The 27,978-nt window shown below is 49.5% G+C and overlaps 4 protein-coding genes across 4 annotated transcripts; 2 read left to right on the top strand and 2 right to left on the bottom strand.

The window, feature by feature from the left end:
• Window positions 1-2,194: 2,194 nt before the first annotated feature.
• FSUBG_7437 (GIP3) lies at window positions 2,195-5,855 on the top strand (the record flags this gene model as incomplete). The annotated part of the gene is made up of 2 exons (XM_036685742.1): window positions 2,195-4,428; window positions 4,481-5,855. 2 exons carry the CDS (start codon window positions 2,195-2,197, stop codon window positions 5,853-5,855), a joined length of 3,609 nt encoding a protein of 1,202 aa, XP_036537045.1.
• A 2,157-nt stretch (window positions 5,856-8,012) lies between these two features.
• On the top strand, window positions 8,013-10,125 carry FSUBG_7436 (uncharacterized protein; the record flags this gene model as incomplete). Its single annotated transcript, XM_036685741.1, has 3 exons — window positions 8,013-8,035; window positions 8,091-8,966; window positions 9,015-10,125. The coding sequence occupies 3 exons, from the start codon at window positions 8,013-8,015 to the stop codon at window positions 10,123-10,125; spliced, it is 2,010 nt and encodes a 669-aa protein (XP_036537044.1).
• A 3,235-nt stretch (window positions 10,126-13,360) lies between these two features.
• On the bottom strand, window positions 13,361-17,120 carry FSUBG_7435 (phosphatidylserine decarboxylase; the record flags this gene model as incomplete). The annotated part of the gene is made up of 5 exons (XM_036685740.1): window positions 13,361-13,588; window positions 13,638-14,389; window positions 14,443-16,633; window positions 16,687-16,731; window positions 16,917-17,120. The coding sequence occupies 5 exons, from the start codon at window positions 17,118-17,120 to the stop codon at window positions 13,361-13,363; spliced, it is 3,420 nt and encodes a 1,139-aa protein (XP_036537043.1).
• A 3,399-nt stretch (window positions 17,121-20,519) lies between these two features.
• FSUBG_7434 (C2H2 zinc finger transcription factor) lies at window positions 20,520-23,786 on the bottom strand (the record flags this gene model as incomplete). The annotated part of the gene is made up of 7 exons (XM_036685739.1): window positions 20,520-21,412; window positions 21,451-21,599; window positions 21,786-21,907; window positions 21,984-22,959; window positions 23,132-23,236; window positions 23,287-23,312; window positions 23,358-23,786. 7 exons carry the CDS (start codon window positions 23,784-23,786, stop codon window positions 20,520-20,522), a joined length of 2,700 nt encoding a protein of 899 aa, XP_036537042.1.
• Between the last annotated feature and the right edge of the window lie 4,192 nt (window positions 23,787-27,978).

Here is a 27,978-nt window from a genome sequence, read left to right as displayed (position 1 = left end):
TGATGTGTATCCGGATGATGGACTGACAAATATGTACCAGCTAGGCACGGTCGTGCTGGTTGAGATTCAATAACAGCGGACTGAGTAGTATTTCGAGAGGATCGCAAATTGGGGGCCCGCCTTTCGCTCTCGGAGAAGGTCATGATTCCGCGGCCGAGAGCATCATTCAGTCTACCTATTCCAGTCTGTGCGATTAATTTAGTGACGATTTTGGTCAATGTGGCGCGTGCTCAGTGTGTATGCCAGACGTAACAGAAACTCCCGCCGCAGTTGGTGTCGGATCGGATGGACCCGGTGGGTTCCTCAACTGATGCAATCGAGGGAAATGAAGATCGGATATATCCTACGATGTCAACCCTGCTCTGCTGGCTGTGAGAAAAGGGAGACTGGCCCACGATGGACAAGCACTAAAGGGTTCAGTCCAAAGACTTGGGCACAGGCCAGGGTATAAGTCGGCATCTCTGGATATACATCCCACTTCCCCCTGCTTGATATTGCCCATTTCCTAACTCCCTTGGAAAATGTTATGCGACCGAGAACTCTAACGGCATCGTCTGCCAAGTAATGGAGAGTCCAGCAACTGCAGGAGACTCGAACCTCAGGGCACAATGGAACGAACCATGGAACCTGACCAAGGATCTTAGTAGTGGAGATATGGTACTGTACCTGCTAGGCATTCGAATATGACGCCGGATTTTCGGACTTTGGTCTCTGGAACAAAGCTCATCATACCCAATTCTGGTAACGCTCATCACAAGAATTGAGCGGTTGTGAGAGAGGGGTGACGTCTTTTGTTTGCTCTTTTGCTCATGATGGGCTGCGAACCCTAGGCTGCATGCAGTGGACAAGGGTTTATCTTGACCTCGTGCAACGACTTAGAATGAATCAATGCAATCATTATTCCGCTGAGGATTTATGCATACAGCAGCGGAACAGAGTATAAGACCCAACTTGCTCAGTTGGCTGACGGGCTCAGAGCCCGCGTACAGCCACATGAATCCCTTCATCATTGAAATAACCGCGCTCTGCACTGACGCCCATTTTGATACTAAACTTCCGTGCCCGGGGTACGGTCGGCTCGGTACATGCGGGCGGGTAGGGGAATTGAGAGGTAAGGTAGAAGTACATGTACCGATACAACACAAATTACCTACCTTGCCTTTACCTTAGTAGGTACGGTTGCTTCCATTCTTGGGCTGTTGAACTCAATGCCTCCTTTACCCGTAGCAAGGCGTGGCGACGAGGCGATATTCATCTTATTGTATCACTGAGTGAGACTCGAGATTCAGCTCGAGACAGAGCGCGCTATTCAGCGTCACTTGTATCACAGGACCTCCCTGTAAGGTACTACCTTAGTATTGTGGGCATTACAAATTTTGTCGGACCCTGAATTGCAAGTGACTTGACTGTCATCCGTAGATGAAGTACCTTTTAGTTAAGTAGGTACCTTAGTCTTGATCAGCAAACTGGGTTCGGGCTTGTTGCCTCTTGGTCAGCAGCAGATGAAATGTCGTTTGCCTCACCGACCGCCGCCGCCTTGTGTGTATTGTTTTCTAACAACTTACAGTTGCTATTGCGCTGGAAATGTGCTGTCTGTGCCTTATTTCAACTGCTCGTGACAAACCCCTACCCCGCTATTGGACTGGATGTTGTCATAATTCTCCCCCGACATTTCCACTTCGCATGGAGCTACCACGACATATTCATCACTTGCTCCCCGTTTCTATCTCGATCTCCTCTCTCATCCTCCGTCGTCATTGCTCTAACTCCAGGTCGAGACCACCTTCGTGCATAGTCTAGACCAAGCCAAACCTTAGTAGGTACCGCTCGGATGCCCACATAAAGTACATGTACTTTGCGAACCGCTACCGTTACTCTACCTGTATTTGACTACGATAGTCCAAGGTAGCTCTTAACTATACCTCATTCAGCCCGTCTCCAGGATTCGCTAGCCATCCATACCTTACCTTTACTCTGGGCTAGAGCCATCGATGGCATCCATCCCAACACTACCACCTCACTAATCATTATCTCTCGGGTCGATTCTCTCCTCTTTTCATTACTCATTACTCATTCACCCTTCACCTCCTCTAGTTCGGCTCCAGCTTTTATAAACACTGTTAAAACTTGTATAAGTTCTTATCATCATTATCTCGTTCACATCTTGGCCAGCTGTCTCGGCTCCCCTCCCACTATGGAGCAGGTTCATGGTGTTGATGTCAGCTGGATGACCCATGGTGCTTCCAAAGGCATGTTTCCCAGTCGCCACTCGCCCAGACTTCAAAACGCGCATCGTGTCTATTGTTCTGGCGCTTTAGACCAAGACCTAGAGCTAATATGGCGAACAGATAAAGCAGCCAGGAATTCACCGCCCACCAAAACTCCCTCAGCAGCTCTTCCAAGACAGATCCCTGGCGCAAACTCTCGACCGAAGTCGCCGGCTTCGGCTCCCACAGATAACGCCTCCGTAGACTCCAATATCTCGACCAATGGCCAGTCCACGACTCCAAATGGCTCCTCAGCTACAAAACGAATTTCGCGCTCCAATTCTATAGATAAACAGACCCCTCCTGGCACATCGCCTCACCGTCGCAATTCATGGTTCTCCAATATCTCTGCCAAATTCTCTTCCTCTAATACACCACCAGCCGGTCCTCCTTCGCCAGCTCCCATACCAGAGTCGTCGCCCGCGCCACCGGCAGACCCCGTCCCTCCCAAGCTGCCACATACAAAGAACGCCGTGCTCCCCCATGCTGCGAAACCCGAAGGCGATGGCCCTTATATACCAGCTCCACCCAGGAGTGGACAGCCCGGCTTCCTGGGCATGTTCCGGCGCCTGTCTTCTTCTAACAATGGGGCTCTTTCACAAAGCGGAAAACTTGGCCATGGTCTTGTCGACAGAGTGGTTCTGAATGTCGACCAAAGCCGAGAAAGATGTCCTATATCGGAGCTCTCTTGTGCCAAACTTAGAAGAGTCGCATTCTGTGTGGACGTTGAGATTGCGCCCCAGCCGAAATATGCTGACCACGATTCTTCACTACCTAAAACGACCGACAAGACCCAGAAAAAGAAGTTGACTGAGAAGGGTGAGGGCGAGGCCCTGAAGAACCCAAAGGCTGTGGAAGAGCAGAAGGAAACCAACGGAGAAGTCAAGACTACAGGAGAAACATTGCCAAAGGAACCTGAAAAGGAAGGGACTGAAGCACCTCAACAAGTTAGTGAAATGGCCAATGGCAGTCCAACTCCTGTGCCAGAGAAAAAGGAGGAAAACACCAAGAAGAAGGAAAAGAAGAAAAAGAGCGAGGAAGAACGAAAGGCCAGAAAGGAGAAGAAGCGAAAACTGGACGAAGCCAACGGATCCATTCCCATGGAGATCCATTTTGACAGCAGTGATGACTCGGCCAAAACAAAAACGCCGCCCAATGGCCCCGAGACCAACAAGCCTCAGACGGTACCTACCACGAACCCTGTGCGAGTATACCGAAGATGCTGCCAGCTTCGCGAAACGCCAATTCTGAAAAAGATCACTGAGCAACTCACCGATATGGCCAACTACAATGCCTCGACTGGCACGGTCAACAAACTTGATCTAACAGATTATTGGCTCCAATTACCAGATCTCATCACTCTCGGAGATTATCTTGCAATCGTCCCTGTGAGGGAAATACTTTTAGAGAACAGCGGGCTCGGCGACGAAGGTCTACGAGTTATCCTAGCCGGTCTGCTGGCAGCCAAGAGACCAGCTGTTGTGAGGCGGCGGAAGCCCAAGCATGACGATGAGGATCAAGGCGGCGTAGTAGAGCGACTTGTCCTGAAGAACAATAAGATAGGCCCTGATGGATGGAAGTATCTCTCGCTTTTCATCTATTTATGCCGATCGCTTAAATTCCTCGATGTCTCTTACATTCAATTCCCACGCCAGCCTCAATCACAGCAAAACGGTTCACTCAACAATGGAGTTCATATACCTCGAAGCATCTCGAGCATCTTCTCCGCTGCTTTGGGAGAGCGACTGGGGGGGTCAACGCTCGAGTTAGTGAACATTGGCCAAACGGGTTTGACAATGGGGCAGCTTGGAACCATCGTCAACGGCTTGATTCAATGTGGCGTGAAACGACTCGGTTTGTCGCACAACCAGATCGATGCAGAGGGCATGAAACATGTTGTCAAGTTCCTTACAGAGGGTCACTGCGAAGGTCTCGACCTGGGCGGCAATGATCTCAGCCAACACACTGAAGCCTTGGCAACAGCCATCGAGAATGATACTACGCTCTGGGGACTCGGCATGGCCGATTGTAACTTGACGCCGTCCGCACTCTGCAAGATCTTACCTGTGATGGTCAAGCTACCGAATTTGCGATTCTTTGACTTGTCCCAGAACCCATCATTGTTCCAGTCCACCCCCAGCGCCGTTGGTCTGCTCAGGAGGTATGTTACCTGATAACCCTCAGCCCGATCCAGATATGCTAACTGTACATAGATATCTTCCCAAGATGAAAGTGCTGAAACGAATGCATCTAGAAGATGCTGCGATGACGCCAGAACAAGCGATCGCAATAGTGGAAGTGCTCCCTGAGGTTAAAACGCTGGCACATATCAATATCACCAACAATGCCGAGATTGTCAAGCTTGCCGATGCAAGCACAGAAGAAGCGCAAGAAGAAGCATGTGCTCTTTATGCGTCTCTACTTGCCGCGGCTCGTGTGTCCAAGAGTCTCATTTGTGTGGATATCGAGGTTCCTAGTGAACATGCTGGAGAGATTGTCAAGGCCATGGCTAAGCAAGTTGTTGCCTACTGCCTTCGTAACATGGAACGACTTCCCGATACTGACGCAGGTGCGGTTTTGGCATCGACGCTTGCCGAGAACAACCTAGAGGCTGGCGAGAATAAGTTGCCACCTTATCCTGATGTTCTCGCACATCTCGTTGGACACGACGTCTTAGACCAAGACGAAAGTGACGACGATGACGGTTCAGCGCCTGATGAGGACTATGTCATCGGAGGTACTGGTGTGGTCAAGGCGCTTGCCTGTTGCCTGAAGAACCGTGGCGATGAGTCACGGAGACAATCAGGTGAATTTATTCGTGAGATTGAGAACGGAGCATCAAGCCCTGCGGCGAACTTGTCCACAGGCGGAAAGGCCAAGGACATGTCAAAGCACCTATTGATGGGTGCACGCAAGATCCGCCAACGTCTCCAGCCAGCGCTCATCAAAGCAAGGGCAAATCCTGATGATGATCACAACCTCCGCAGACTAACCTTCCTCGACGACACATTGCAAGGAATTATCAAACGTTTCGAAGACGAGTACCCGGATACCCGCGAGGATCCTGCATTGCAAAGGCGCCCCCGTGCAGGGACAAAGGGGAGCGAAGAGTCGCCAACCACATTGCCACTCGAGGATTCCGCGTTGGCTTTGTCGGACAATGAGGACGAAGGCGAAATCACGGGAGGCAAGCCACTGTCGAGGTCCAACTCTATGGCCAAAATATTGGTTGAGGAAGAAGGCCGAATCCTCCGTGCCGGTCATCGCTTTCGTGCCGGCCTCATTAAGGAGGAGCAGATTGACCTCCTCAGCACAATCGATGATATCGGATCTGATCCCAAACACGTCAGGATGCTTGTTGAACTGGCTGAGGATCTCGGTGGAGAAATCTGGGAATTAGTCAAGGAGAAGGGTCCCGTGAGGGCTTTCAAGGAGGATCGAGATATTGCTTTCAAGTGCATGGAGGCGAGCGATCCAGAGCACTGGGCTCGATTCGCTGAGGCGCAGTACAAGTCTCGTGCGAACATTAGCATTCCATCAGCAGCGAAGCAGGGAGAGGTGGCGGACGAGAGCGCAGTTGCTGATTGAAATAGTGGGCTGCAAGAAAGATGCCGAGATGATGCCTGTATAAACAAGCCTCTGCTAGGAGAAGATGGAGTCATGACAGGTTGATCATGGCCTGTGCACCATCATGAGTAGAGAGAAGGATGTGGATTGACATGACATGTTATGCGCATAGAAGTCAGGGCGCTCGTTAACGACTGACTTTTCCCTTTCGTTCTATTTTGCTTTGAGCGGGGAGTTATGAATAGGTTCTCTTTCAATCTTTGAGGGGAGAAGTGGCTATGCTATACTATCAATGCGCGAACGGGATCACAAATACGTGCATAGTCTTGGGAACCGAGTGAACAATACAGCGTCGCGAGCGGAAGTCGTTCTCAGTTAAGGGGCGTTGAAAAGAGTGATACTACTTCGTATTATATGTAATGAGGTTTCCATCGAGAATTACACACCCTGGATTTGTTCTGGGGAACAGTGTTTAACTTGATCCTCAGTGGATATTCACTATGTAACCTTGAACAAGTACCGACCTACTACGGACAGGTAGAGCATGATGTGCAGTGCAGCTCTAGACCTATATCTAGGCGATACGGCGTGGCCGGGATGAGCACGGGGGTTGATCTCTGCTATTCGATTGATTGATTGATCAATTGATTCATTAATTAATTTTTATTGACGCCAGAGACGATGGGAAGCAAGGCAACAAGTTCTAGCTTACCCGTTGTTTCGTTTTGGTCAAAACCGTGAGATTCGGTTGGTCCGTGACTTGGAGTCCTTAATTCGGCCTGCAACGTGAGCTATTCTGCTTTGGGGAGCATGAAACACGAACCATGCCTTATGGGGCAACAGGGGTGGGACAACCTCTTGCATCTCCAACGTCTCGAGCTTCAGCTTTCAATTAATATTTTACTCTTGTCAACTTCTGTGCGCGTTTCTTTCTTTCTTTTAGTCGTTTCACCGGATGCGATTCGAGCCATTCTATTCGCACATAAGTCTCTCGAGTCCGCTTTTATTCCCGTCTTGAATGCACAGCCTCATGTCGAGGCTTCTTTCAGGGTCGTATCTGACAGGAAGGGGAGTAGGAGGAGGAGGGAGGACTCGTGATGATGCACCCACTGATCAGGCCGTAATGATGCTAAATCCAGAAACTTCGCATTAGGTCTAGACTGCATTGAGGTCTAGATATTGTGGTTGAAGTAGCAGTTTTGCAGTCATCGCATCCGTCATTGGGCTGTGAGATCTGCGTTTCGTCCGTCTTAATACAGGAGTTATATGTGCAACATGGTTGCTGAGCTGGCAATGCGAGGACAGCAAATCACAGATTCGATGGCTTCTTTGCTACCCAGCCATCAAGAACTCTCAATCCTTCTCTCCTTGTTGCTATCATTATTATCGCCCGTCCGTGTTGAAGCAACGAAACGACCCAGGATATCAATGTGTGGGTTGATGCTCATTCCATTTCCTGGGCTCCTGGCTGTGGTCGTGGGCGTGGTAGGTAATCATAGCTGATGTCGAAACAGAAGCACGACCCTCACCTGCGGGTTACCCGTCGACATCAGGCTGGGTTGATTGGCTTCCGCCCGTCCATCTAATTCATGCAAATGCTTGCAAGGCCTATGCTAGGGTCCCATGCGGAACCCTTGTACAGCCTGGGATCCCTCGACCACTTCGCTGGCTACGAGATCTTGAGCGTGTCTCTCGTCTCTTTTGGTCCAACGACTTCCTGGACTTCTCTCCCCTCTTCTTTCTCTTCTATTCTACGGACCTTCTTTTCATTCGTTACGGTCTGTCGACTGTTGGTTATTCGTTCGTTTCTTACACTCATTTAACCTTCTGTTTAGTCTGTCGTTTCCTTGCTATATTTGCTATTATTGAGGCGAGCTGCGCTCATCATCGTAGTCTTTCCACCCACCCTCTTTGGCCATACAGTATCATTTCCCCCCCAGATATCACCCAGTGATCAACGCACCTTTACACTTTGACTGTTGACCAACGAGTGTCATACATGACCGATCGCCCTTGGCTTACATCTTCGAATCGACTTCGCCACATTGTGTGACAGTCTCTGAACAAATCAAACCTCCAACCTCCGTCATCTCATAAACCAAATCCCATATGACGATGGAGGGGCCTCCTTCTACCCGGTCATTTAGACCATGGGTGTGGGATAAGCCTGGCTCAGTCATGAACTTTGAAAACTTCGAAAGGTATTCAAACAACAGAAGTTATGTCTGCCTACGGCATCCAACTAATCCGAGATAGCATCTCAGAAGAACCTGGCTCCGCGACGACTACGCGACCCCCGACTAGTCGGACCCGAGGCTTCACCACTTCCTCAGGACGGCAGACCGTCAGATGGCCCTTTCACAGCTTCAGCAACTCACGATCTTCCATTCCCAATTACCCCCGCAGGCCGTCCAACTCTCGCTCTATCCCGCACAGTTCGGGCTCCTTTCCTCGCCGTGCTGCCGGCAGCATAAGTCGTTCTGTCTCTAGCGTTCTTGGTAGCGACATCATCCCTGACTATGTAGTCAACTTCATGCGCGGTGAGACGCCCGAGACTCTCGCCCGAAGACACCGCATCCCAGATAGTCCTGAACCCGGACAGTTTCAACGCCCACGGGAATCTCAACTAGACTTTATTCACTCAGCTTCAAGTACGCCCGACAACTCGAGGCCGGGTACTCCGAGGGCTGAACGGGAGAAGATGCTTGTGGAGGAACGACCGCAGCCTACCCGATCTCTTATGACAGGATGGAGAGCTGGTGTTGCGGCCAACATGTTTCTGGCTTTCTTGATTCTTGTGGCTTCTGTGACTTGTCTCGCTCTCGCCTCGGCCCAGGGACATATGTCAACATGGGAGTCGCTGTTAATGGAGGGTAATTCGACTACAGTTGAAGGTATTGCTAGAGGGATCTTGGCGGCCGTGAATATGTTTGCCATCATTCTCATCGCTGGAGCCAACTACGTCGTTCAAATCCTCAACAGCCCGACTCGTGCTGAGGTAGACAACGCCCATTCAACGTTTAAGTGGCTCGACATAGGGACCCCATCTTTACGAAACATGTCACTCATCTCTTCGACGAGGGCAACGCTGTCGGGTATCATGATGGTTTTTGCCCTCCTTTCCCAAGTAATGTATGCAATCCAAAATCCGACGACTATATTGTCACTAACAAATTGAAGATATAATGCCATAATTATTACTACCGAACACGCAGAGAAATCTAAATCGTCGCTTAATGTTAACGGGCCTCTTCTCGCCGCTATTACGCTAATCAATGTTGTTCTCATCCTCACTTATGCCATCGCCGTCGCATTAGCACTCACCAGACAAGTTTTCAGTCCACTCGTTACGCTGGGTGATGCTCTGAGCTCGTTCCTCGCCGATCCCGATGTCAGCACTCAGGATTCATGTCTCATCATCAAGGAAGAGATCAAGAAGGGATTATGGGGAGACCGAGAGGGCAAGTACTGGTATGCCAAGACAAGCCGCTGGTTCAATGTCCCCTCATTCAACCGATGGGCTATTTGGTTCATGACGTGGATCATGCCTGTGGTGTTGGCAGCTGCGGCTCTGACACTAGGGGCTGTGAAGGAACCCAAGGAGGCCTTTACTAGGTTCGGCAAGGCGACAGTGGTATATGAGCTGCCCGCAGGAACGTCAAGGTCTGGTATGGCCGTTCTGGCTGCGTTACCCCAGCTCCTTTTGGGTCTGCTGTACCTTTCCAGTAATGCGCTGCTCACCCTGTTCTACCTGTCTCACGAGCTCTCGCAGTTTACATCGGACCTGCTTCCTTTGCGTGTGTCTTCAGGACAGCCACTCGGTTCCCAGACGACTTCACTATATCTCACCTTGCCTCGGCCCGTATCCTGGATACTCTTCTTTCTTGTCGTCGCAATGGCTTTTCTTCTCAGTCAGGGTATTCTTCTCGTAACCGTGGACGATATTAAGGGAACCACAACGGGAATTGGCTTCAGCCCCCTACCGCTACTTATCCTCCTCGTTCTACTCGTGCTGCTCGGTCTCGGCATTGCTGGTCTAGCACTCCGGCAGGTGGATCCCCGTGGTTCCGTCGAAGGCGGAGAGCCGGCCGGTAACCCACTCGCTTTAGTGGGCGGAACGTGTTCGGCGGTTCTGAGCGCACGATGCCACCGAGTGTCGCGAGAGGGCGGCGTTGAAACACTGGAGGTTCGTTGGGGTGTGGTGCGAGAAGGAGTAGGAATGAACGCAGGACATGCGACCTTCTCCGGAAGACCAGTTGGGGACATCATGGTTGGTAGAGCTTACTCCTGAGGAGGTGAATTTATTCTTGTAGCCGACTGGTTGTATCAGGCAACGATTGCATTCTTTATAGCGGGTCTGATTATTCTTGGGTTGCTGATTGTGTTCTGTGATAAGAGTGCGGTTTATAATAATGTAGACACGGATGATATACCTGGCGTCTATTGGGCAAGGGCTTTATGTGAAAAGTTCGAGTAGGTTAGTAGTTAAAAAGTCGAATTTGAGTAGGTAATTTTTGTGCAAGGCTGAGGTAAAACTGCTATGAAATTGAGGCTGCCAGTTCGATGTGCTCCCATGTGTATGCTGTATGTATTCCAGCCAGTAGAAACGATCGATTGGGGTGAGAATGAGAAGATAATGCCCAACAAAAGAGATCAGGTCACACTTGTTGGTCGAGATATCTCATGTTATGAAACGACTTGTTGGATATGAGTGGATATATTTGCCGATTGAATGAATGAATATAATCAGAGAATTGGGACATATGATCCGCAACTAAGATAATCAAAAATGGGCCATGGGCTAACGGTCGAGGTCAAGAACGAACACGAAACGGATCACTCAGAAGAGTCAAAGTTAAAATGAGGAATAAACAAGGCGAATGGCGTCAGCAACAGACGATTCGGACCGGACCCCTGCCTGTAACAGTGGATGGTTGGGTTTGGGGTTGGGTTTGAGAACAAAGAGTTATTGTAGTGATAAGACAAGGAAGGACAAGGGAGGGAAGAGTCAGCAAAGAAACAAAGGCTCTAAATTCATCTTTCACTGAATCCAAGGTAAGGTTGGTAGAATGGAACCCCTTTGTTCTCGACCTTGTTGGATAACTGAAGTAGAAGCCGACTTGGTTGGTCAGACAAGGGTAATCTCTCCCGTCTGAGCCACATGGAAGTGACCCAAGCCAAGGTCATACGATTCACTGCCACATCAGCCCAAAAGTCGGGCGTTTCTGACAATTAGCGAGGTTATGATTGGTCGGTTGTCTCTTTCCTTTCCCATTCGGGATCTCCTGCCTGCCCAGTCTTCGGTTCGGAAGCAGTTCACTGTTTACCTTGAGTGGCAGGTGGGTGCGGGTCCATAATAAGGTAAGGATACAAGCGGCGGAAGAGTTGCAGCTTGGCAGGTCCACTCCAGGTACCGACGTGCTGGCAGAGGAAGTGGCACCTGGGCACCTCATTTGAGGCAACCTACCTTACCTTAAGGTACCTACCTACCTTACCATGGAAGAGGTAGTAGGTACTTAAGCACAAAGGTCTGCACTTCTCAGTCCCTCGACCTGTTCCTTTTCTTCGACTTCGACTCTACACATAATTTCATATACTAGGTATACTCAGTATATCAAACATACCTACCTACTCATATAATATTCGTCTATACAACTCAAGTCTCCTAGGCTTTCTCCTTACGAACAACTGTTCGACTTCGACTACGACCACAACCATTCTCATAATTGGTCTTCACTTCAGACCCAACACCCCAAACATGACTTACACAATGACCGCCCACCTCTGCAAGCAGATCTACGCTTCCTGGCGTCAGACCCGACAACCTTCTCCCGATCTGGCTCCCCCAACACAGACCCCTTCGTCTATGTTTGGTCGTCCCATCTCGCGGTCCCCGTCACCACCTGCTCAGCGATCAGAGCGACGCCCCTCGAATGCCTCAGATTCAGAATGGCACCCCAACAGTCGTCACTGAGGAAATACAAAGACTTGCGATTTTGCCTTATTTGCCCATGACTTATGAGACGGGTCGAACTTTTGCATTCAGGACACGGACACAGCATCTGGCGCATATGACTTTTGTTATACTAGACGGGATTTGAAGCCGTCGCTAAACTTCCTCTTTCACATTACGCCCAATCTTCAAGACTCTCGAAGACCCCAGCACCTCTTCTTTTTTGGCGCCCCTTGGTACAGAAAATCAAATCCGGCAACAGTTTCATCAACAGATCTGCCAACAAACTCTCCCTCAGACGAGATGCATCAAAAACAGCCCAGATCTGTGGGGCTAGTGTGCCACCGTGGGACCACAAGGTGTCAATCACGAAATCTTGTCACAGAGTTGCATAATAAGACATGTCCCCCACATTCGCATGAGAAAACACCAGAAACTGGCATGCGAGTTGTCATTCTTTCTGATGGAATACAAGACTCTAAGGTGCCATGTAGATGTACAGGCAGACTGGACCGAGACCTTTCGGATAGAGGCTCTTCTTTTTTATACTTGTTCTTAAATTGTTCAGTGGTTGAAATCAGCGACCCTTTTTCTCACACTAGATACCCAAATGAAACTCAATTTCTGAACCCAATACCATTATCTATCCCTCATCGTGCAACCCTGGCAACCCATGACTCGAAAGCGATAACAGTGGCATGACCATCTGCCCACATTAACACCCCCTGTAATCGGGATGCGCCGGCCGATCTCTCTTTTGCGGGGTGCTCAAGGGACTCGCTGTGGCTGGTGAAGTCTATCCCGGTAAAGGTATTTCAGCACGTGTCATCACGACATCAAGTTCAAGACTGGATCAAAATTGCCTACTAGGTACGTTCAGTACCAGTATAGAGAATACTGACCAAATATTGATTATCTAATTATCTCTGGGCGAAGCAAGGAAGACATCGTGCATTGCTATCTATACCTATACCAGGCATAGAACCCTACTCCAAATCAAGTTCATCTTTAGTCTTCCCCAGATTTTAGCCCAGCTGGTTCTCCAACTCCTTCAGCTGGAGGAAGAAGTGCTTTTCCTCGGATCGGTTCGGCTTCCCCACTGATGTCACGTACTTGGACTTGGCCTGTTTCCGAACCGAGCTATTCAACTTTTCGATGTTGGCCATCAGTTGGTCCTGAGTGATGGGGCTCCATGTAACACCAATAACAAGCATTCTGATGTATCACTAAATAGTTAAGCATATATGCACTAATATAAACAGAAAGGTGCCTGTGCTGCTGTCCGTTTGTGTCCGCTTCGCTTCGCTTTTTCGTTTACGTCGCTTCGTTTCTCATGCATCAAGTTATAGCCTATCCTGTTTCTCCTTGTCCAACGACCACGTGCCGAACATGTATTCCTTTGTCTTCATACAAATCCCTCGATAACCAGTTCAATAGCCATATCTACACGTCTCCGGAGGCTACCTATCCACCTTCTACATGCCCTGCTTAATGTTGAATGTACCCCCCGTCGTCTCCGCGTCTGCGGGCGACATCTCCACTTACATCGCTTCCGCGTGCTATGCCGGCGTCTCTACATCGCCGACGCAGCCATTGTATCGATGGTGGGCTTGGATGCTAATCTCGATGGCTGCTCTTCCTCTCCACTGCCATCTGGAGACTCCTGCAAGGCTACGTTGCCCTGGATTCGTCTCTTGGCAGCTCTCTTGTCCGCTTCCGTGATGTTCTCTGCCTTCTTGCGCATATCAGGAGTCCACTGTGGCTCACTAGGCGTGTGGCCAACAGACATGCCAACTCGGACCTTTACGGGGAATTAGTAGTTGTGGAACTCACCAATGTGAATTACTTACCAGAGTTTCAAGTGCATCCTTGCCATTGTCGACGAGATCATCGTCAAACACCATTCGTCCAGGTTCAAAAAGCAGCAGGATCGTGCTACCACCAAACTTGAAGTACCCAAGCTCTTCAGCTCGGTGGACCATATCGCCCTCCTTGCGGGTAATGACGGTGCTGCCTACCATCATTGCACCGACGCAAATAACCATAACCCGTCCGTGCTGTTCACTGTCAATTGGCACGAGGACTCTCACGTTCTCTCCGTAAACGTCCAGAGCCGATCGAATAGCCATGGGGTTCACTGTGTAGTATTCACCCTCAATCGTCTTAGGCTTGCCCATGACGCCGTCAACAGGGATGTGGAAGCGATGGTAGTCCTGAGGAGCCAGTCGGAAGATGCCCAGAGCTCCGCCCTCAAACCGGGACACATCCTCAGGGTATGCGTCGCCGAGGAGTCTCTTCATGTTAAACTCACGACCCTTGACCCAAATCTTGGTAGCGACTGTGATAGAGTTAAAGACGACGCTTCGACAATCAGCTGGTGAGACGATGATATGAGGGTTGTCGGGCGCAGAGCAGGGTCTAGCGCCAGGCTTCAGGGCGCGGTAGAAGAACTCATTGAAGTTGTTGAACTCCCCCAACGGCAACAGAACTTCCGACATGTCGAGACCATGGAAAGCAATGAACTTTTCAATTTCATCCTTGGATGCAGGATCGTCAAACTTCTTGCCCTGCTTGACACTCAGATTTTTGAGTAGCTTTCGAACTATAACCTTGTCAGTAATGCTGGTGAAATTTTCAGGTGAGCACCCTGCTTACTTCGTTTGTTCTCCATATCTCGAGATTTAAGTCCCTTGTACAACAGACGAATGCCGAGTCTTACATAAACACTCATCTTCTCCTCGTTGATCTGCCCCGTGAGACGATCTTGCACAAGGATATTGGCCGAGTTGGCGCCCAGCTTGTAACCACCGTAAGAGATCTTGGTAATGACCTTCGAATACCACTTGCGCTGCGCCTGACTGGCTGTGACAAATCCACCCACGAGCACGCTGTTGACTTGCCTCCAGTCCTGACTTGCGCATGTCGCAATATGGGTGATGATGTCAGCATCCTTGCGCTTGTTGAGTCGGGGCTGGTGACAAATAGGGCATTCTCGAATCTCTACGACGTGCTCTTCAGAACGGTCGTCACTGCTGTCCGACTTGTCGAGGGGATCGCCCTCCTCATCTGCAGGTGTCTTCAAAGTGGGGACATTTGAGATGGAAGTCTGAGTTCCCGACGTCGAGTCGAGCTCAAGAACGCTGGGGGTCTCTGAGCCACCGTTGTTGTTGTTGTTGTTGTTGTGTCCATGACCGGGCACGTGAAGGAGGTTCTTCATCTCGGGCACCAACCCCCTCAGTTTATCTGCGGCAGTGCCTGAGGATCGCCTTCGTCCTTCCAGTTGGTCCTCCAGGCAGACGACGCACTCATCCATGGTAAGCTCCCAATTCTCATCGTTATCAGCATCACGGTGGGGGAATCGCTTGAAAAAGCCGTCGATGGTATTCTCAGTAAGCGTAGAACCCAGAGACTCGAGCATTGTTGTGAGCTCGATTCTGCTGATGCGACCGCTCTCATCGGCATCATATTGCCGAAGCATGGCTCTCCAGAACTGTTGTCGGAGGGCATCATATGGCATGTACTTCGCGCGGAGGTATAGAACGGGGTTATGCTTCTTCTCCCACTTTTCGGTGTTCTTCATCTTCAGAGGAACGTTATAGTCGTAAAAGTCGGCATCTCCGCTGTCCTGGTTGGTCGAGTCAGGATCAGAACCAGTATTGGCGAGGACATCCGAGGGTGCCAGCTTGTTAGGATCGGGTGCTGAGGTGGGAGCAGGGGCGGGAGTCGCTGATGTCATGCTTGTGTTGGAGGCGTGCTTGCTCAGTGGAGGACGAATCATCTTGCTGATACTGGAGGAAGAGTTGGATCGTGACATGGCTAGCTTCTTGAATCGCGATCGTGAAGGAAGCGGTTCGGCCTGTGCAGGAACTTGGAGATCATAGAGTCCGGTTTCAGGGTTTGCTTTGGGGGCTCTCTCAATCAACTGGTGAATTGGAAGATCACACGAAGCAATAAAATCGTTACCGGAGTATTTGTCGTGGTCGATGACAGTAAAAGCGAAGGAGTATTTCTGCTCGTGACTTTGGATATGGAACAGCATCTTCTCGTTATAAACGGGGTTGAGGTCATGGCGAATACGTCGAGTTCGGTATGTCTTCTTACCGAGCGATGCCACAACGAAAGGGTCCATATCGAAGCTTGTGCGTGTAAGGTTGGATTCGGGAGGCAGGTCTGTGATCTTGATGACCTCAAGATAGATGATTCCAACGACGTCAGACCCACTGCTGGCAAAGGCATAAGGGTTGTTGCGTCTCCTCTTCTTCAGTCCTCGGATTCGAAGTCGGCGCTTGCGCTTGGTAGCATCTTGTTCACCTTCATCCTCATCACCTTCGTCGAAATCGTCATCGTCGAAATCGTCATCGTCATCGTCATCGTCACTAGGACTGTCCTGAGGGCTGGGGGCGGATTGGGAGCCTGTGGGGGCCAGATTCGGTGTCATCGAGGGTGTTACGTTTCGAGAGCCAGAGGGGGCAGTTCCTACAAGGACTTGGAACTTTTCGAGGATTTGCTGTGGTGTCGCTGATGGGTTCGTCGAGTCAAAGAGGGAAAACTGTAACTGGACCTCACCAGAGACAACACTCGTCTTCTTGCCGGGACGCTTGCTCTTGAGACGGTACCAGGTAGGTTCCTGTTCCACCTTGTCGTTGTTGAAGATCTCTTCGAGAGCGAGATCGAACTCGCCCATGTAATCTTTTCCGAAGCGGTCCTTGTCCCAGCAGATAACGTCCAGGACCAAATTCTGGACAGATGTGAGGGGAATTTGCTCGGTGACGTTCCACTCTGGGTTAAGAGTCTTCGGGACATCGTTGGTTACGATTCGAGAGTCGCCGCTGGAGAGAACGAGGTACTGAAGGTCAAAACTGTCAGCATTGGGGACACGGTGTTGAGAGAGGAACTTACAGGATCGGATGTGCCGCTTCGATCCTTGGCTGCAAGGCCTTTTCCCTGGCAAGATATTAGCAGAAGTCAGATGGGATGAATTCACACTCGGATGTTCTCTCGCTGCCTTGCCGCTGCGCCGATTAAACCGGGCAGAGAAGCGATGATGGCTGGAGAGACCTGCAGCCAGCTCGTATAAGGGGGCGTGAAGTGCATAACATAAGTACCAAAGGGCAATCAATATATAGTACCTTTATAATATAAACTCTGAGGGCCAGACCATTTCCAGCGTCCCTCGAAGGGCTCGTGCTCTCATTTTTCGAGCGCATGGGAGGACTGTTGCTGCGGTTGTTTTTGGTTCTTCCGTTGGTGTTGCTGACGGAGTGTATGGTTGTGGAGGAAGAAGAGGAGGATCGAGAGGTCGATTTGAGCCGGGTTGGGATGATGCGCACCATGACGAAGAAAGGGCCTTGGCTCGGCCGGACTGGGGCTCCAACAGCTGGAGCTCCCTGTCACACACAGCACTGCAGTCTCAAAAGTTATGGAGGGTGATAGATCGATCGACAGCGGGGGTGCTGGAGCTGTACAGTAAGGTAGGTCCTAGGCTGGAAGGGTGTGGTCGGGTGCGTCCAGGCGTCTCAGGCGCTCAGCTCAGGCGGATTTCCAGGAGATAACACCCACGAAGTGTCCTGCAATAGGTGTTCCAGGGGTGAGGGCCAAGGTTGATTCCACTTTGGGGGGTGCAGACCGTTGTGGGATTGGTGGGGATGCTTGATAGGGCGGGGAACGAACAAGCAAAAGTGACGTAGTGAAAACCAGGAACAGATTTGCCCTATTTCAACTTTGATGTCTCTCAAGTTAATATGTTGATGTTGTAAGGATTTTTTTTAAGAATGTTGTCGCCTGTTTCAGCTTGAAATGACTTCAAGGGTTGGAGCTTATTATCGCCGTTTATCGTTTCAGACATGTACGGTTTGCTCGCTTCCACAGATTCAGCTCAGCTCAGGTCAGCTCTCAAGTAGAAAATGGTTGGTAGCATGAATGAAACCCGTTCTGGACCCCCTTTTTTTCCTCTTCCTTTTCTTAACGGTGTTGTAAGTCGTCGTGTCGGCTCGTGGCTTGGATTGGCTGCTTCATTCGATATACGCCGTGGCCATTCCCGCTGTGTCTCTTCCTTCTCTCCTTTTCTTTTCGCCCTATTGCTCTTCAATGATTGCTCAGCTCGTACTCCAGATTCGTTCTCTGACGACTGCCCAGGCCAAGCCACGGCCAAGCCCCGGTATCAAGTGTCAGCGCCGTCTGAGCCGCGAATGTGGGACAAGGAACGCGAGAGGATCCGTCTGTGATCGGTCGGTGGAGCACTATGACAAAAGTATGTATATCGGTTGATGGTGGGAGAGACAGAAGTGAGTGAGTTTGTCGATGGTTGAGCGTAGAGGCACGTGAGGCAGGATAATATAGAGAAGTACGGGAGTAATAAGAGGAGAAGTGATTCAAATTAAACCCAGCTCAGTAATAAAACAGACGAAACGAGACGAGACGAGAAGTTGAATTAAACAAGATGAGGTACGAGAACTCAGGAGTGACCGTGATCCTAAATCAAGTATCATCCATGGACAAAACAATTGGGCTTCCCCTGGTTGGCTTGCTTTTTTTCTCTCTTCCCCTTCTTCTTCTTCGTCTTCTAATCTCGTCTTGTGTCTCGTAAATCAGGTAGAACTCAAGAGTAAGAAGAAAGAGAGAGGAAACAAAACAGAAAGGCCGGAAAAGGGAAATGACCCTTGTTTTAATGCTATACAGTCGAGAATAAGCTCACTCCTTGTGTTTCTTCTGCTCAGGGCAGCTTTCCATCCTTCACAATCCAATGCCTGCCTCAGTACCTACCCTACTACCCAAGGGATCTCCACTAGGACCCCCAAATAAGTCAGGCCTGTCCTGTCCCTTAGCCTCTAGACTCCGGATTTCAGGGCTAGGCCACTGGAGCCATCTATGAATAGCGTTGGGGCGCCTTTTTTGCCGTGCCGGTTCCGTGATCTGGGGGACACGTATTCGACCGTATCATCCATCTCTCGCTCGACCTAGGTTAGTTAGTAGTTAACTAAATGGATGAACCCGAATTTGATTGAGCTAATAAAAGGTACCTTGCCTTGAATTGTCTCATCTCGTCTCGTGTTGTTGGCTGAAGCGAAACAGAAGAAAATGCCTCTTACATACTCCGTACATACATACATACATAATATTGTTGGTTTTACCCTGGCAGAAGGCTAAGGTACTGTATCCGACTTTACCTTATCCGCTAGGTATTTTTTATTAGCCTCTTTTCCAGAGCTTCCTCGTAAGTACATACGAGAGAGTTCTACTGGTCAGGGTAAGGTTAGTAGCTTAGTAGTCTACCTCGCCCTCAGGTTACATATGCCCTCGTGTTAAATTCCTTCCATGACATCCAATGCAATGCTTGCAAACCGCCTCGACTTCGGTTCCTTTCAGAATAGGCAACTCGGTCTCGACTCTTGGCTCCAGTATTAATGGTGCCGATTGTCCGTGAACCTGCCAGATCCGACGGGGAGTTATCATGTCACGGCTTGGCCTTCATACACTACCTTAGTACCTAAATACCTGCTTACCTGGTAGGTACTATCATGAGAGGCTCCCAATGTTTGGATTGTCGATCATGAGTTAATATGAGGTACTTTAACGACTCTGCCACTGACACGGAGGCATACCAACTCAACAGGTCTGGGCTCTGGCTTAGTATGTATGTCGGAGGCTAAACCAACAACGGAACATCCACCAATTTATTTTCATCACCGCTCAGATACGGACGATTAATCTCTCTTGTTCCTCCGTCACCGCTTCTTTTCTTCTTTTGGTCGTATTCTATCTATGTGTCTATTTCTTTGCATGTGATCAAGGCCATCAATCGTACGTACCATAGTAATCAATCGTAATCCGCTCTTGGCCTCTGCCCTACAACCGAAATACCTCGCCCTTCTCGATTTGGTCATATTCTTCGAGCTCTGTGAGATACTCTTTATAATGAAGGCGCCCCCTCTAAATGCCAGGTAGGCATGTGCATCAATTCCCCAACCTACTAACCTTGAGGTAAGCCAGGTAAGGTACTACTAAACCAACCACCTAAACCTCCAGTCAGCACTCAACATTCAATTCCTTCTAGCAATAAGCAGCACAAGTCATCCCGACGTCACTGGAATGGTTCAAACCCGCACTCATTCAACAACCTCCAAACCCTTGTCTCTATTCTAATTATCCCCCAGGGCTGAGATCCTGAGACAAACGCCACAAGCCACCAAACCCCTCTCCTCATCCATCGTCAGCAATGTCATGCCCAGCTCCCATCCTACGCTGGGAGGATCAAATATCAAAATGGGTCAATACCTCTCATGACGTCGCAGCAACTATCCTGAAATAGTTCTGAGCCACTCCATCTCCAGTTGGGTCAACTGTGGTCTCTTTAAACTTCCGAGCGCATGAGTTGATGCTCTCCACTACGTGACGTTTCGCATTGGTACATATCTGCAAACTGGACCATGGTCTCAGTTAATCACCCTACTGAGACAAACTGAACACCTTTCTTGCCATTCATATGTCACCTATGGTTGTGGACGTGCATTTGAAAGATTCAGCAGATAAAAGGCATCGTTTCCTTCTGCAACGCCCCCCTACGATTCCTTGAACCAAGGTATGTATCCTTCACTCCCAAATCCACCCTCTTTCGACCTCTCGACTCCTACCTGCATGCTTTTCTCATATCACATCAATGCGGTCAACTCAAAACAGATATATAAATAAGAGAAGGAAGAAATAGGACATGGTCCTTCATGAACGCCAGACTCTCAAACAGCTGGGCACGACCTCGCAGATACCCCCCTTTCTAGTTGTTTTAGAACATTCACGGCATCTGCAAAAAGAATGTTTCCTCCGCCCAGACAATCGTTCTCCAACGCCTCCTTCACAAGACTTACAACCTTTTGAGCCCCATTGCGATGATTCTGAGCTTGCAACTCAGACGGCTCCAGATCCGCAACGGTCAATATCCACTGCTTTGGAGCTTTTGGCAAAATTTTGGTATTGTCCTTGTCCTGTTTATCCTCAATACCAAAGGCCCAACAGATCAACGAGCAAACGTAAACACCCCAGTAGTCCGAGATATCTGTCCAGTGTACTGCTTGTTGCTGGTTGGATTCTCCTTTCCTCTCTTCTCCCTGGTCGGATGAAGCTTTGAGTTTAAGGAAGATTTTCAAAGCACGGGCAGCAAACACAGTGGCGATCGCAGCTGTGCTAGATTTGCACCATTCGCCTAGTAACTTCTGGTGTTCCACGAAGACATTGAAGTCCGTCACCTTCTTGTTGAAGACCCAGCTCTGCCCAGATACTGATAATAGGTAGTAAAGAGGTGTGTAGTGAAGGGCTAGGTAGGTACTAGCAACTGCCGAGTCGGGAAATATTCTTAACATAAACATTCTCTCCGACTCAAAGTTCAGTGCACCATCTATCAGGCCAACGTTTGCTGGGTTCTGACGACGCGGAATGAATAATGAACATGCCACAAGCAAGATTGCCGTGTCAAATTCAGGTAGAGATGCTACATCAGTGACAGAGAGTGTCCTCATGTTGATGCTTGAGATGGTTTTCGGGTCCTTTCTTGTCCGTAGTCGTGTCCATGTTTGAGGGTCATGTGCTTCCCAAGATTTTGTTGTTGTTGCTGTGAGTGGAATAGGAAGAGTGTCTGGAACAGTGTAGTCCAGGCCAATGGCGGAAACATACGGTCGTTGATGATACCGTGAACTGTGGACGTCGAGGAGAAAGCAGGCAGCCAGCAGTCGTCGTTGAGTTTCTGCAGCAACCCAGATCTTCCAAGCCGACTGACCTTGGGACGAAGAGCCAGAAGAAGATTCATGGTGATGATTGAAAACCTATCGGGAGTTGAGCCAGGTATTCGAGTGGGGTATGAGGTCGAAAAGAAAGACGTGATGTTTAGATCTTTTCCAATAGAAGAGAAAGGTAAAGGATAGAAGAAAGGAAGAAAGAAGAAGAAAAGGAGGACCGAAGAAATAATCAAATAAAGGGAGAAATAATCAAGAGAAATCACGCGGACTAACCCTATGATAAAGTGCAGTGAACCGGGCAGAAGGCTGATGTGAGTGTGGCTTTCTACCACGAAACCGAGCATAATACTCGCAGAGTGCAATAGTTTGCTGTACTGGTATTGACCACTTTTCAGCTTGTGTAAACTAAGTGTATCAGCACCGGTCGATGGTCGACTGCTCCTTTGGCGAGCTCCTGTTCTCTCAACTCACCACTTTTGACTTTTGCCAGGCGTATGCATGAAGCTGGGCTCCCTTCATGCGGTCGTCTGCGTTGGGGATGTATTGTGTCGCCAGAGCAGCCATGGCGCATTGGAGCACCTGTACATGCTCTGTCTCCTCCTCGGGTACATCCTCATAAGTGTGCTTATGTATGATGGGGTTCTTGGGATGGACATGCTCCCAGTAAGTTTCTAAGTATGTCGGAATTGAGTCTCTCGTTGCGGCAGGGAGAGACAGGGGCATCAGATCAGGAGTACTCAATAAGCTACCATCCGAAGGCCCAGAGCTACATGACCCCAATCCGAAAACTCCATCTGATGTTGGCAGCGAGGAGACAGCTACTAAAGTCTCAGATTGAGCGACAGCTAATGAGGGGGACATGCTACGAACTGTAGGAATAGGGATCTGGTTGGTAGTGTTGAACGAAGGGCCTTCGGAGTATCCAGGTAACGCAAGATCCATATCGCCAAAGACGGAAGGATACGCTTGCGGTGGGGTATCGGTATATGAATACGAGCCAGGGTATGTGTTGCTGTCCAGAGTGGCAGTGATGTCATTTGCAGTAGTTGGGTAAGTTGGAGTCGCGGTCATCCAAGACCCGTTCGTTGTTGGCACAGAGAACTGTGAGCGCCTTGTGTTATCCGGGGGAGTTGAGAATGTGCTTGTAGGGGCTGATGAAGACATTGAGCTTTCAGGCCAGCCTAGATCCGGGGGTGCTTCCTCAGGAATGGATGATATGATAGACATGTCGGACACGTTTCGTGGTTCCGAATAGCTTGCTACAAAACTTTCGTTCGTTGGCAGTGTATGGAGTACATAGTTGTTTGGCCCAATGGAGTAGTTGTCTGAGGAATTGTTCATGGTTGGCGGCGGATGGTAGGCCTGATGAGGAGCAGATGTCGATGCCACTGATGACCATGGACCAACCATGTTCGAGCTGCCGCTTGTGGTTCCTGCTCGAGTATGTCTATAGATTTCAGGCATCTTGAGCCCTGATTCTGGTACAGAGTCTGCAGGGGGCAAGCTAGGTGTTTTCGGGCTGCCTTGGCGGTTATGTTTCGGGTCTCTAACATCTTGACCATCTTGCTCACTACTCTTATTAGCCTCGAAGCTCTCCAGGCGACACTATCCCAACGTACTGTCTTTGGACATGACGGTCGAGGAGGTCCTTGCGATGGAAAGTCTTATTACAGTTTTCGACCGGGCAGAATAGATCAGGAGCTGAGTGACTGAGTTGATGACGTCTGCATCCCCTTGTTAGAAACACCTTTTAGCTTCGAGGAAGACCACAAACCTCAAGTGCTCTGCCCGAGAGAAGGTCTGGTAAAGTTAGTTATGAAGATCGTAGAAAAGGAAAAAAAATACCTTAGGGCACTGGTTGCATGTGTGAACCGGAACACCTTTCTTCGCCTTACTAATCTTTCTGGTTATAGGAGTCAACTTGACGTGTGCCTCTCCAGTGGCTGCTCCGGTGAAGGGCCTCATGGGAACGTGAGATGATGGGCCAGGCTGGTAGGAGAAGTCGTTGGACTCGACACTTGCGTTGCTACGGCGTCGGCTAGTCATGTTGATGTCGGGCTTCGGTGACGATGTGTGGTCATCGAGAGAAGATGCCATGGATGAAACAGGAATATCGGACCTGTTGTTATGGGAGGAAGAGGGTGGTGGATGTTTTAATGTAGTAGCATGGCTGTGGGTAGAGGGTGGTCTTGAAGTCAAACTGACGGAACGGGTTCCGGAACTTGAATCGACGTGTTCATCGTCGGTATTCATGATATTCTTGAGACTAGCCATGGCCCAGAGTTGAGAACAGAAGCACAAATCAAAAGAGGCAGTGAGTCCGGAGAATTGTAGATGGACAAGCCAAACTTAGTAAGACACAGCCCCCAGGGAGGCGTATGAATAAGTCCCGGCAGATGGGACGTTTTAGGCTCATGTAAAGAAGGTGGGCAATGAGGGTATAGAACAGGAAGTGGGAGTAATAGTGGGGGAGTTTGTGTAGAATTCAAGCAAAGATCACAGACGGGAAGAGGTACAGACGGCTAAGGCTGGCGAATAGAGCAAGCCCAGTGTTTAGCAGGGATGCAGATGTGAATATGGGGCTCAGTGCAAGTGAGATATTTACTCTTGATACAAAGATAGGAACTGAGGAGAGGCATTGCTGGGTTAGGTCTGGGAAGGATTATTTGAGAGAGTGTTAGAACATGGATGCATGGGGACGTCGATGTGATTGACCCAAGGTTGAAGACAACCCTGCGAGCTGAGTATGGGGCGCAGGACAGGGGAGTTGATGCATGGATTGAAACATGGATATGGACAAGATTAGATGCTTTGAAGGAGGTGAGGTGGAGGGGAAACAAGAGATGCACCTGATGCAAGGCACTCGTCTGCCTCTTGATTACCGTACGTAGTGTTTAAAGCGTCCTCGACACCAAAAGGTCGGGACATGGGGAGTCCATCCCATTGTTTGGTTTGGCTTGTCCATGTGCCACCCTCTCACATCGACCCTTGTCGCATGCTTGCCGCTCCCTGTTCGTCAAGAATGCGACAAGTGGCGGGACGGGGCCGCAAGCGCCATCTAAGCCTTCAAGGAACGGTACCTGATCGAGCAACTAGCGCCCAGGTGTGGTACCGTACCAAAAGGACACTATCCATCGTCGACCGATCCGATGGCTTGCGGGTGGTAGCTCGCGCTTAGACGAAGTTGGCGCAGGCCTATCCAATGCTTTGTGAAGAGAGACAGAATGGCGGCGATGATCAGTAAGAATGGTTGCATTAAGAAAAGGGAATAACGTTGCACATGAAAGAATCCAAAAATACCAGCACGGGAACAGCAGCACAGAGGCGTAGAAATTCCAACTGGAACTAGGGGAAGCTCGGGCACTAGGGTTAGAATTGATTTCGGAGCTCCAGTTTCACAGGAAGCCAAAGCAATGCATCTGCATCTGGGCACTGAGACATCGTAGGCACAAGCGTGGGCGTGGGCGTGGGCGTGGTCGGGCGGGTATGGCGTCAAGGCGCCTGTTGGTGGCTGCTCTAGAAGCTAGAACCGACCATGGCTTGATGTCTCCAGAATGACAACAGACATGACATCGCGCATTTAGAATGGGTGTGGTTGTCTGACAGGGATCGGCAACGATACGTACTTAGATGATAGGAGAGAAAAAAGATCCCATAGAAGAGGCTGTGTCTAGAAAGGTTAAGTCGGAGAAAATGAGCTGGGGAGAGAAGGGAAGGCGGCCGACAGGTACCTCAGGCGGTACTGTACAGCAACTTCGAGTAGTTCTTGCTTGCATTGCATCAGTGACAGGTACCGGCTTATCTAAGAGCTTGACCACCGACGGGACTTGGTAAGCATTCCCATGAGTCTGGTCCCGATATTACCGATATATCACATATTGAGTTTATTGACACTGGTTTAGATGGTGTTTTTTAAGCTTTTTTATATAATTACTTCCATCACTTCGATTGTGAAGCAACTCGTCTTGAGGGATCCTGGGTCCGTCCAACCTTACAAGTGCTTATCCCAAGGGCATGGCCCGACCAGCCTCATAGGGCCCGCGCCGTTATCCATAGGTACCTAGTCCACATGGTTTAGGTCAGTCGGTAAGGTACTACCTAGGTATGTTACCTTGGGTTTGGTCTAAGCTTTTTAACCGAGTTTTCGATATCACCCACATTTAAACCGAGTCGCACATACTGATCTCAATACCGGTATCCCGTTCTCATGACAGCCGTATGTATTGAAACATTACTTGGAATGTTAGATCCTTTCCCCTGGTATCGTCAATTCGCATCCCTGTCTGTCGTACAAGGGTGATATTAGCCCAGCCTTGCTGGGCGCTAGGGTAGCCAAACAAATGTCCAGGGCAGACACACCACGGCTCAGCCACTCGATGGCTGATTGGTCAATGTTTCGTGAGGGCCTGAGGTGACCTATTTTTACCCCCTTGGCTGCGCCTGTTGGGTCCTGCACAGACAAAATCTGCTTGTTCAGTGTGATGCGCTAGTTGGAGCAGAAAGTCGCATAACTAGCAGCGTCATGATAATGCTTGTTGTGATCGACAAATAAATTAATCAGAGACAAGGCATTCTTTGATTTACAGATCGACGAGTCAATTACTGCAACGCCTTGCGGCTCATTGACCCATAAACTGACTACATACCTATTTACTTATCGAATGCTAATCTTCTTATGAGTTGGGAACAAACCGTTGTGCTCGTCCCAAGCAAAAGGATGCGAAATGCGGGGCCGGACCGTTCCACGTTCAACAACACCGTTTCTCCCCGCCTTTTGGCTGGAAATGGAAATAGGAAATAACAACGTCCACGAGACTCGCGACGCCAGCCGTTCAAGGGTTGTGCTTCTTTCCCAAAATTAGATCGTCGCATCTCCTTGTCTACCATATGTCATTCGCACACTGAGTCTAGTATAAACGACCTTTTTCGGGTTTTGAGGCCAAGACCCTGTAGGATTCGGCACGCACGGAGAATATTCCTTAAAAGAAGTCCTCCACAGGACTCGTAGAACTGTTTGCTGCAACCACAGATTCATATCTGGGTGACAAGGGAAAGCCCCCGGCGCTTGGATCCCGACTATTTTTGTATTTAGAGGCTCTTTTGAACCAATACATTGACAAGAAGAAGCGGCTTTTCCCAATGCAGATCTTGCACGAAATCTACTCTGTTTCTGTAGCCAAGGTCTCGCTAAGATGCTACATGAACTCATCCCGTCACTTCGTCGTACAGTAGAACATGCCCATGTTGACAACTAACTTTTCAGCACCGATGTATGTCTGGTCTGATTCGCATGTGCTCCTCTAGAAGTGGAAGCAGATCTACGCATGGGGACACACCCCTTGACTTGGCACCTGTTGCCTGTCACTTACCACATGCCTCCAACTTTCTATACACCGCAATTTGAGTTTATGAACTACCTAGGAGTCGCCCATTCGAGTACTGGCCGAAATCTTCATGACCCTTGTGGGGGTCATCTCCATTCGGACGTTTATCCGTGCACCCTTGATCGTATCATTTGCCTATCGCAACCGGGAACCGTTGACATTTAGGAGTTGGACATTTTCCGCATCACCATTTACAATCAGGTTTCTCCTGTACATGCTGGGTAACTGCTTTCTGCATCGCATTGCACGGAGTGGAGAGATTCCTGTTGCCTAATGTCGATCGTTTAGGTCGAGGCAGACTGATGCGATGCTGACTGTGCGATCGACAAATTCTAGCAGATATCCCCTCAAACTCCAATTTACCACCTTTGTCATGATGAGCTGGTCCCATCTGCTGAAACGTTACTTCTAATCATCCAGCGCTGCAGTAATCATCTGACTGAGCTCAATTGTCAGTGTAGCCGCCTAGGCGCCTAAGCGCAGACGCCCCCATATTGTGGTATTCGAGTGTCTGCGCCATCCGGAAAGCTAGATACCCTGAAGAGATTTGGCTACTGATTTGCTCCGGTATTTCAGCCTCACCGAGGGGGCCATGCATATTGGCTTAGTGAGCTGTACGACAATAGTTATCTTGTCAGCAACGAGGAGCTCGAAATAAACTCCCGAGCCAAAGGATTGTACCTGCAGAGACGCAGGCCGTAACGAGGTGGTCCTAAGAATAAGAGTGTCACAGAAATGAGGGTATCGGAACAAGTGAACTGTTAACCATACTCGTCGGATTAGTTCGCCCAACTGTCGTACAATCCCACAGCTACCTTAGACAAGAAGAATCCGCATTCAATAGTGCGCCGAGGTTACACAGTACCTAGTCGCGAAAGCATTCGATACATAAAACAAACCAGAACGCCTTGTATACCGGTCCTGTATTGAAGCGCACAGCCGAATACTGATTAAAATAATAATCCAAAGTCCATTACACAAAACATCTGTTGTCCCTATCGTGGTGGCCCTGCCTCCTCTTCCTGCTGGACATTTTTAACCAATCTCCCACATTTGCCATCAGCATGACCATACAGCTTCAT

This window comes from Fusarium subglutinans (assembly GCF_013396075.1).
Source record: "Fusarium subglutinans strain NRRL 66333 chromosome Unknown NRRL66333_c0000095, whole genome shotgun sequence".
Lineage (NCBI taxonomy): Eukaryota > Fungi > Ascomycota > Sordariomycetes > Hypocreales > Nectriaceae > Fusarium > Fusarium subglutinans.
Note: the sequence above shows the minus strand (reverse complement) of the source record. Positions and strands in the feature narration are given on the sequence as shown.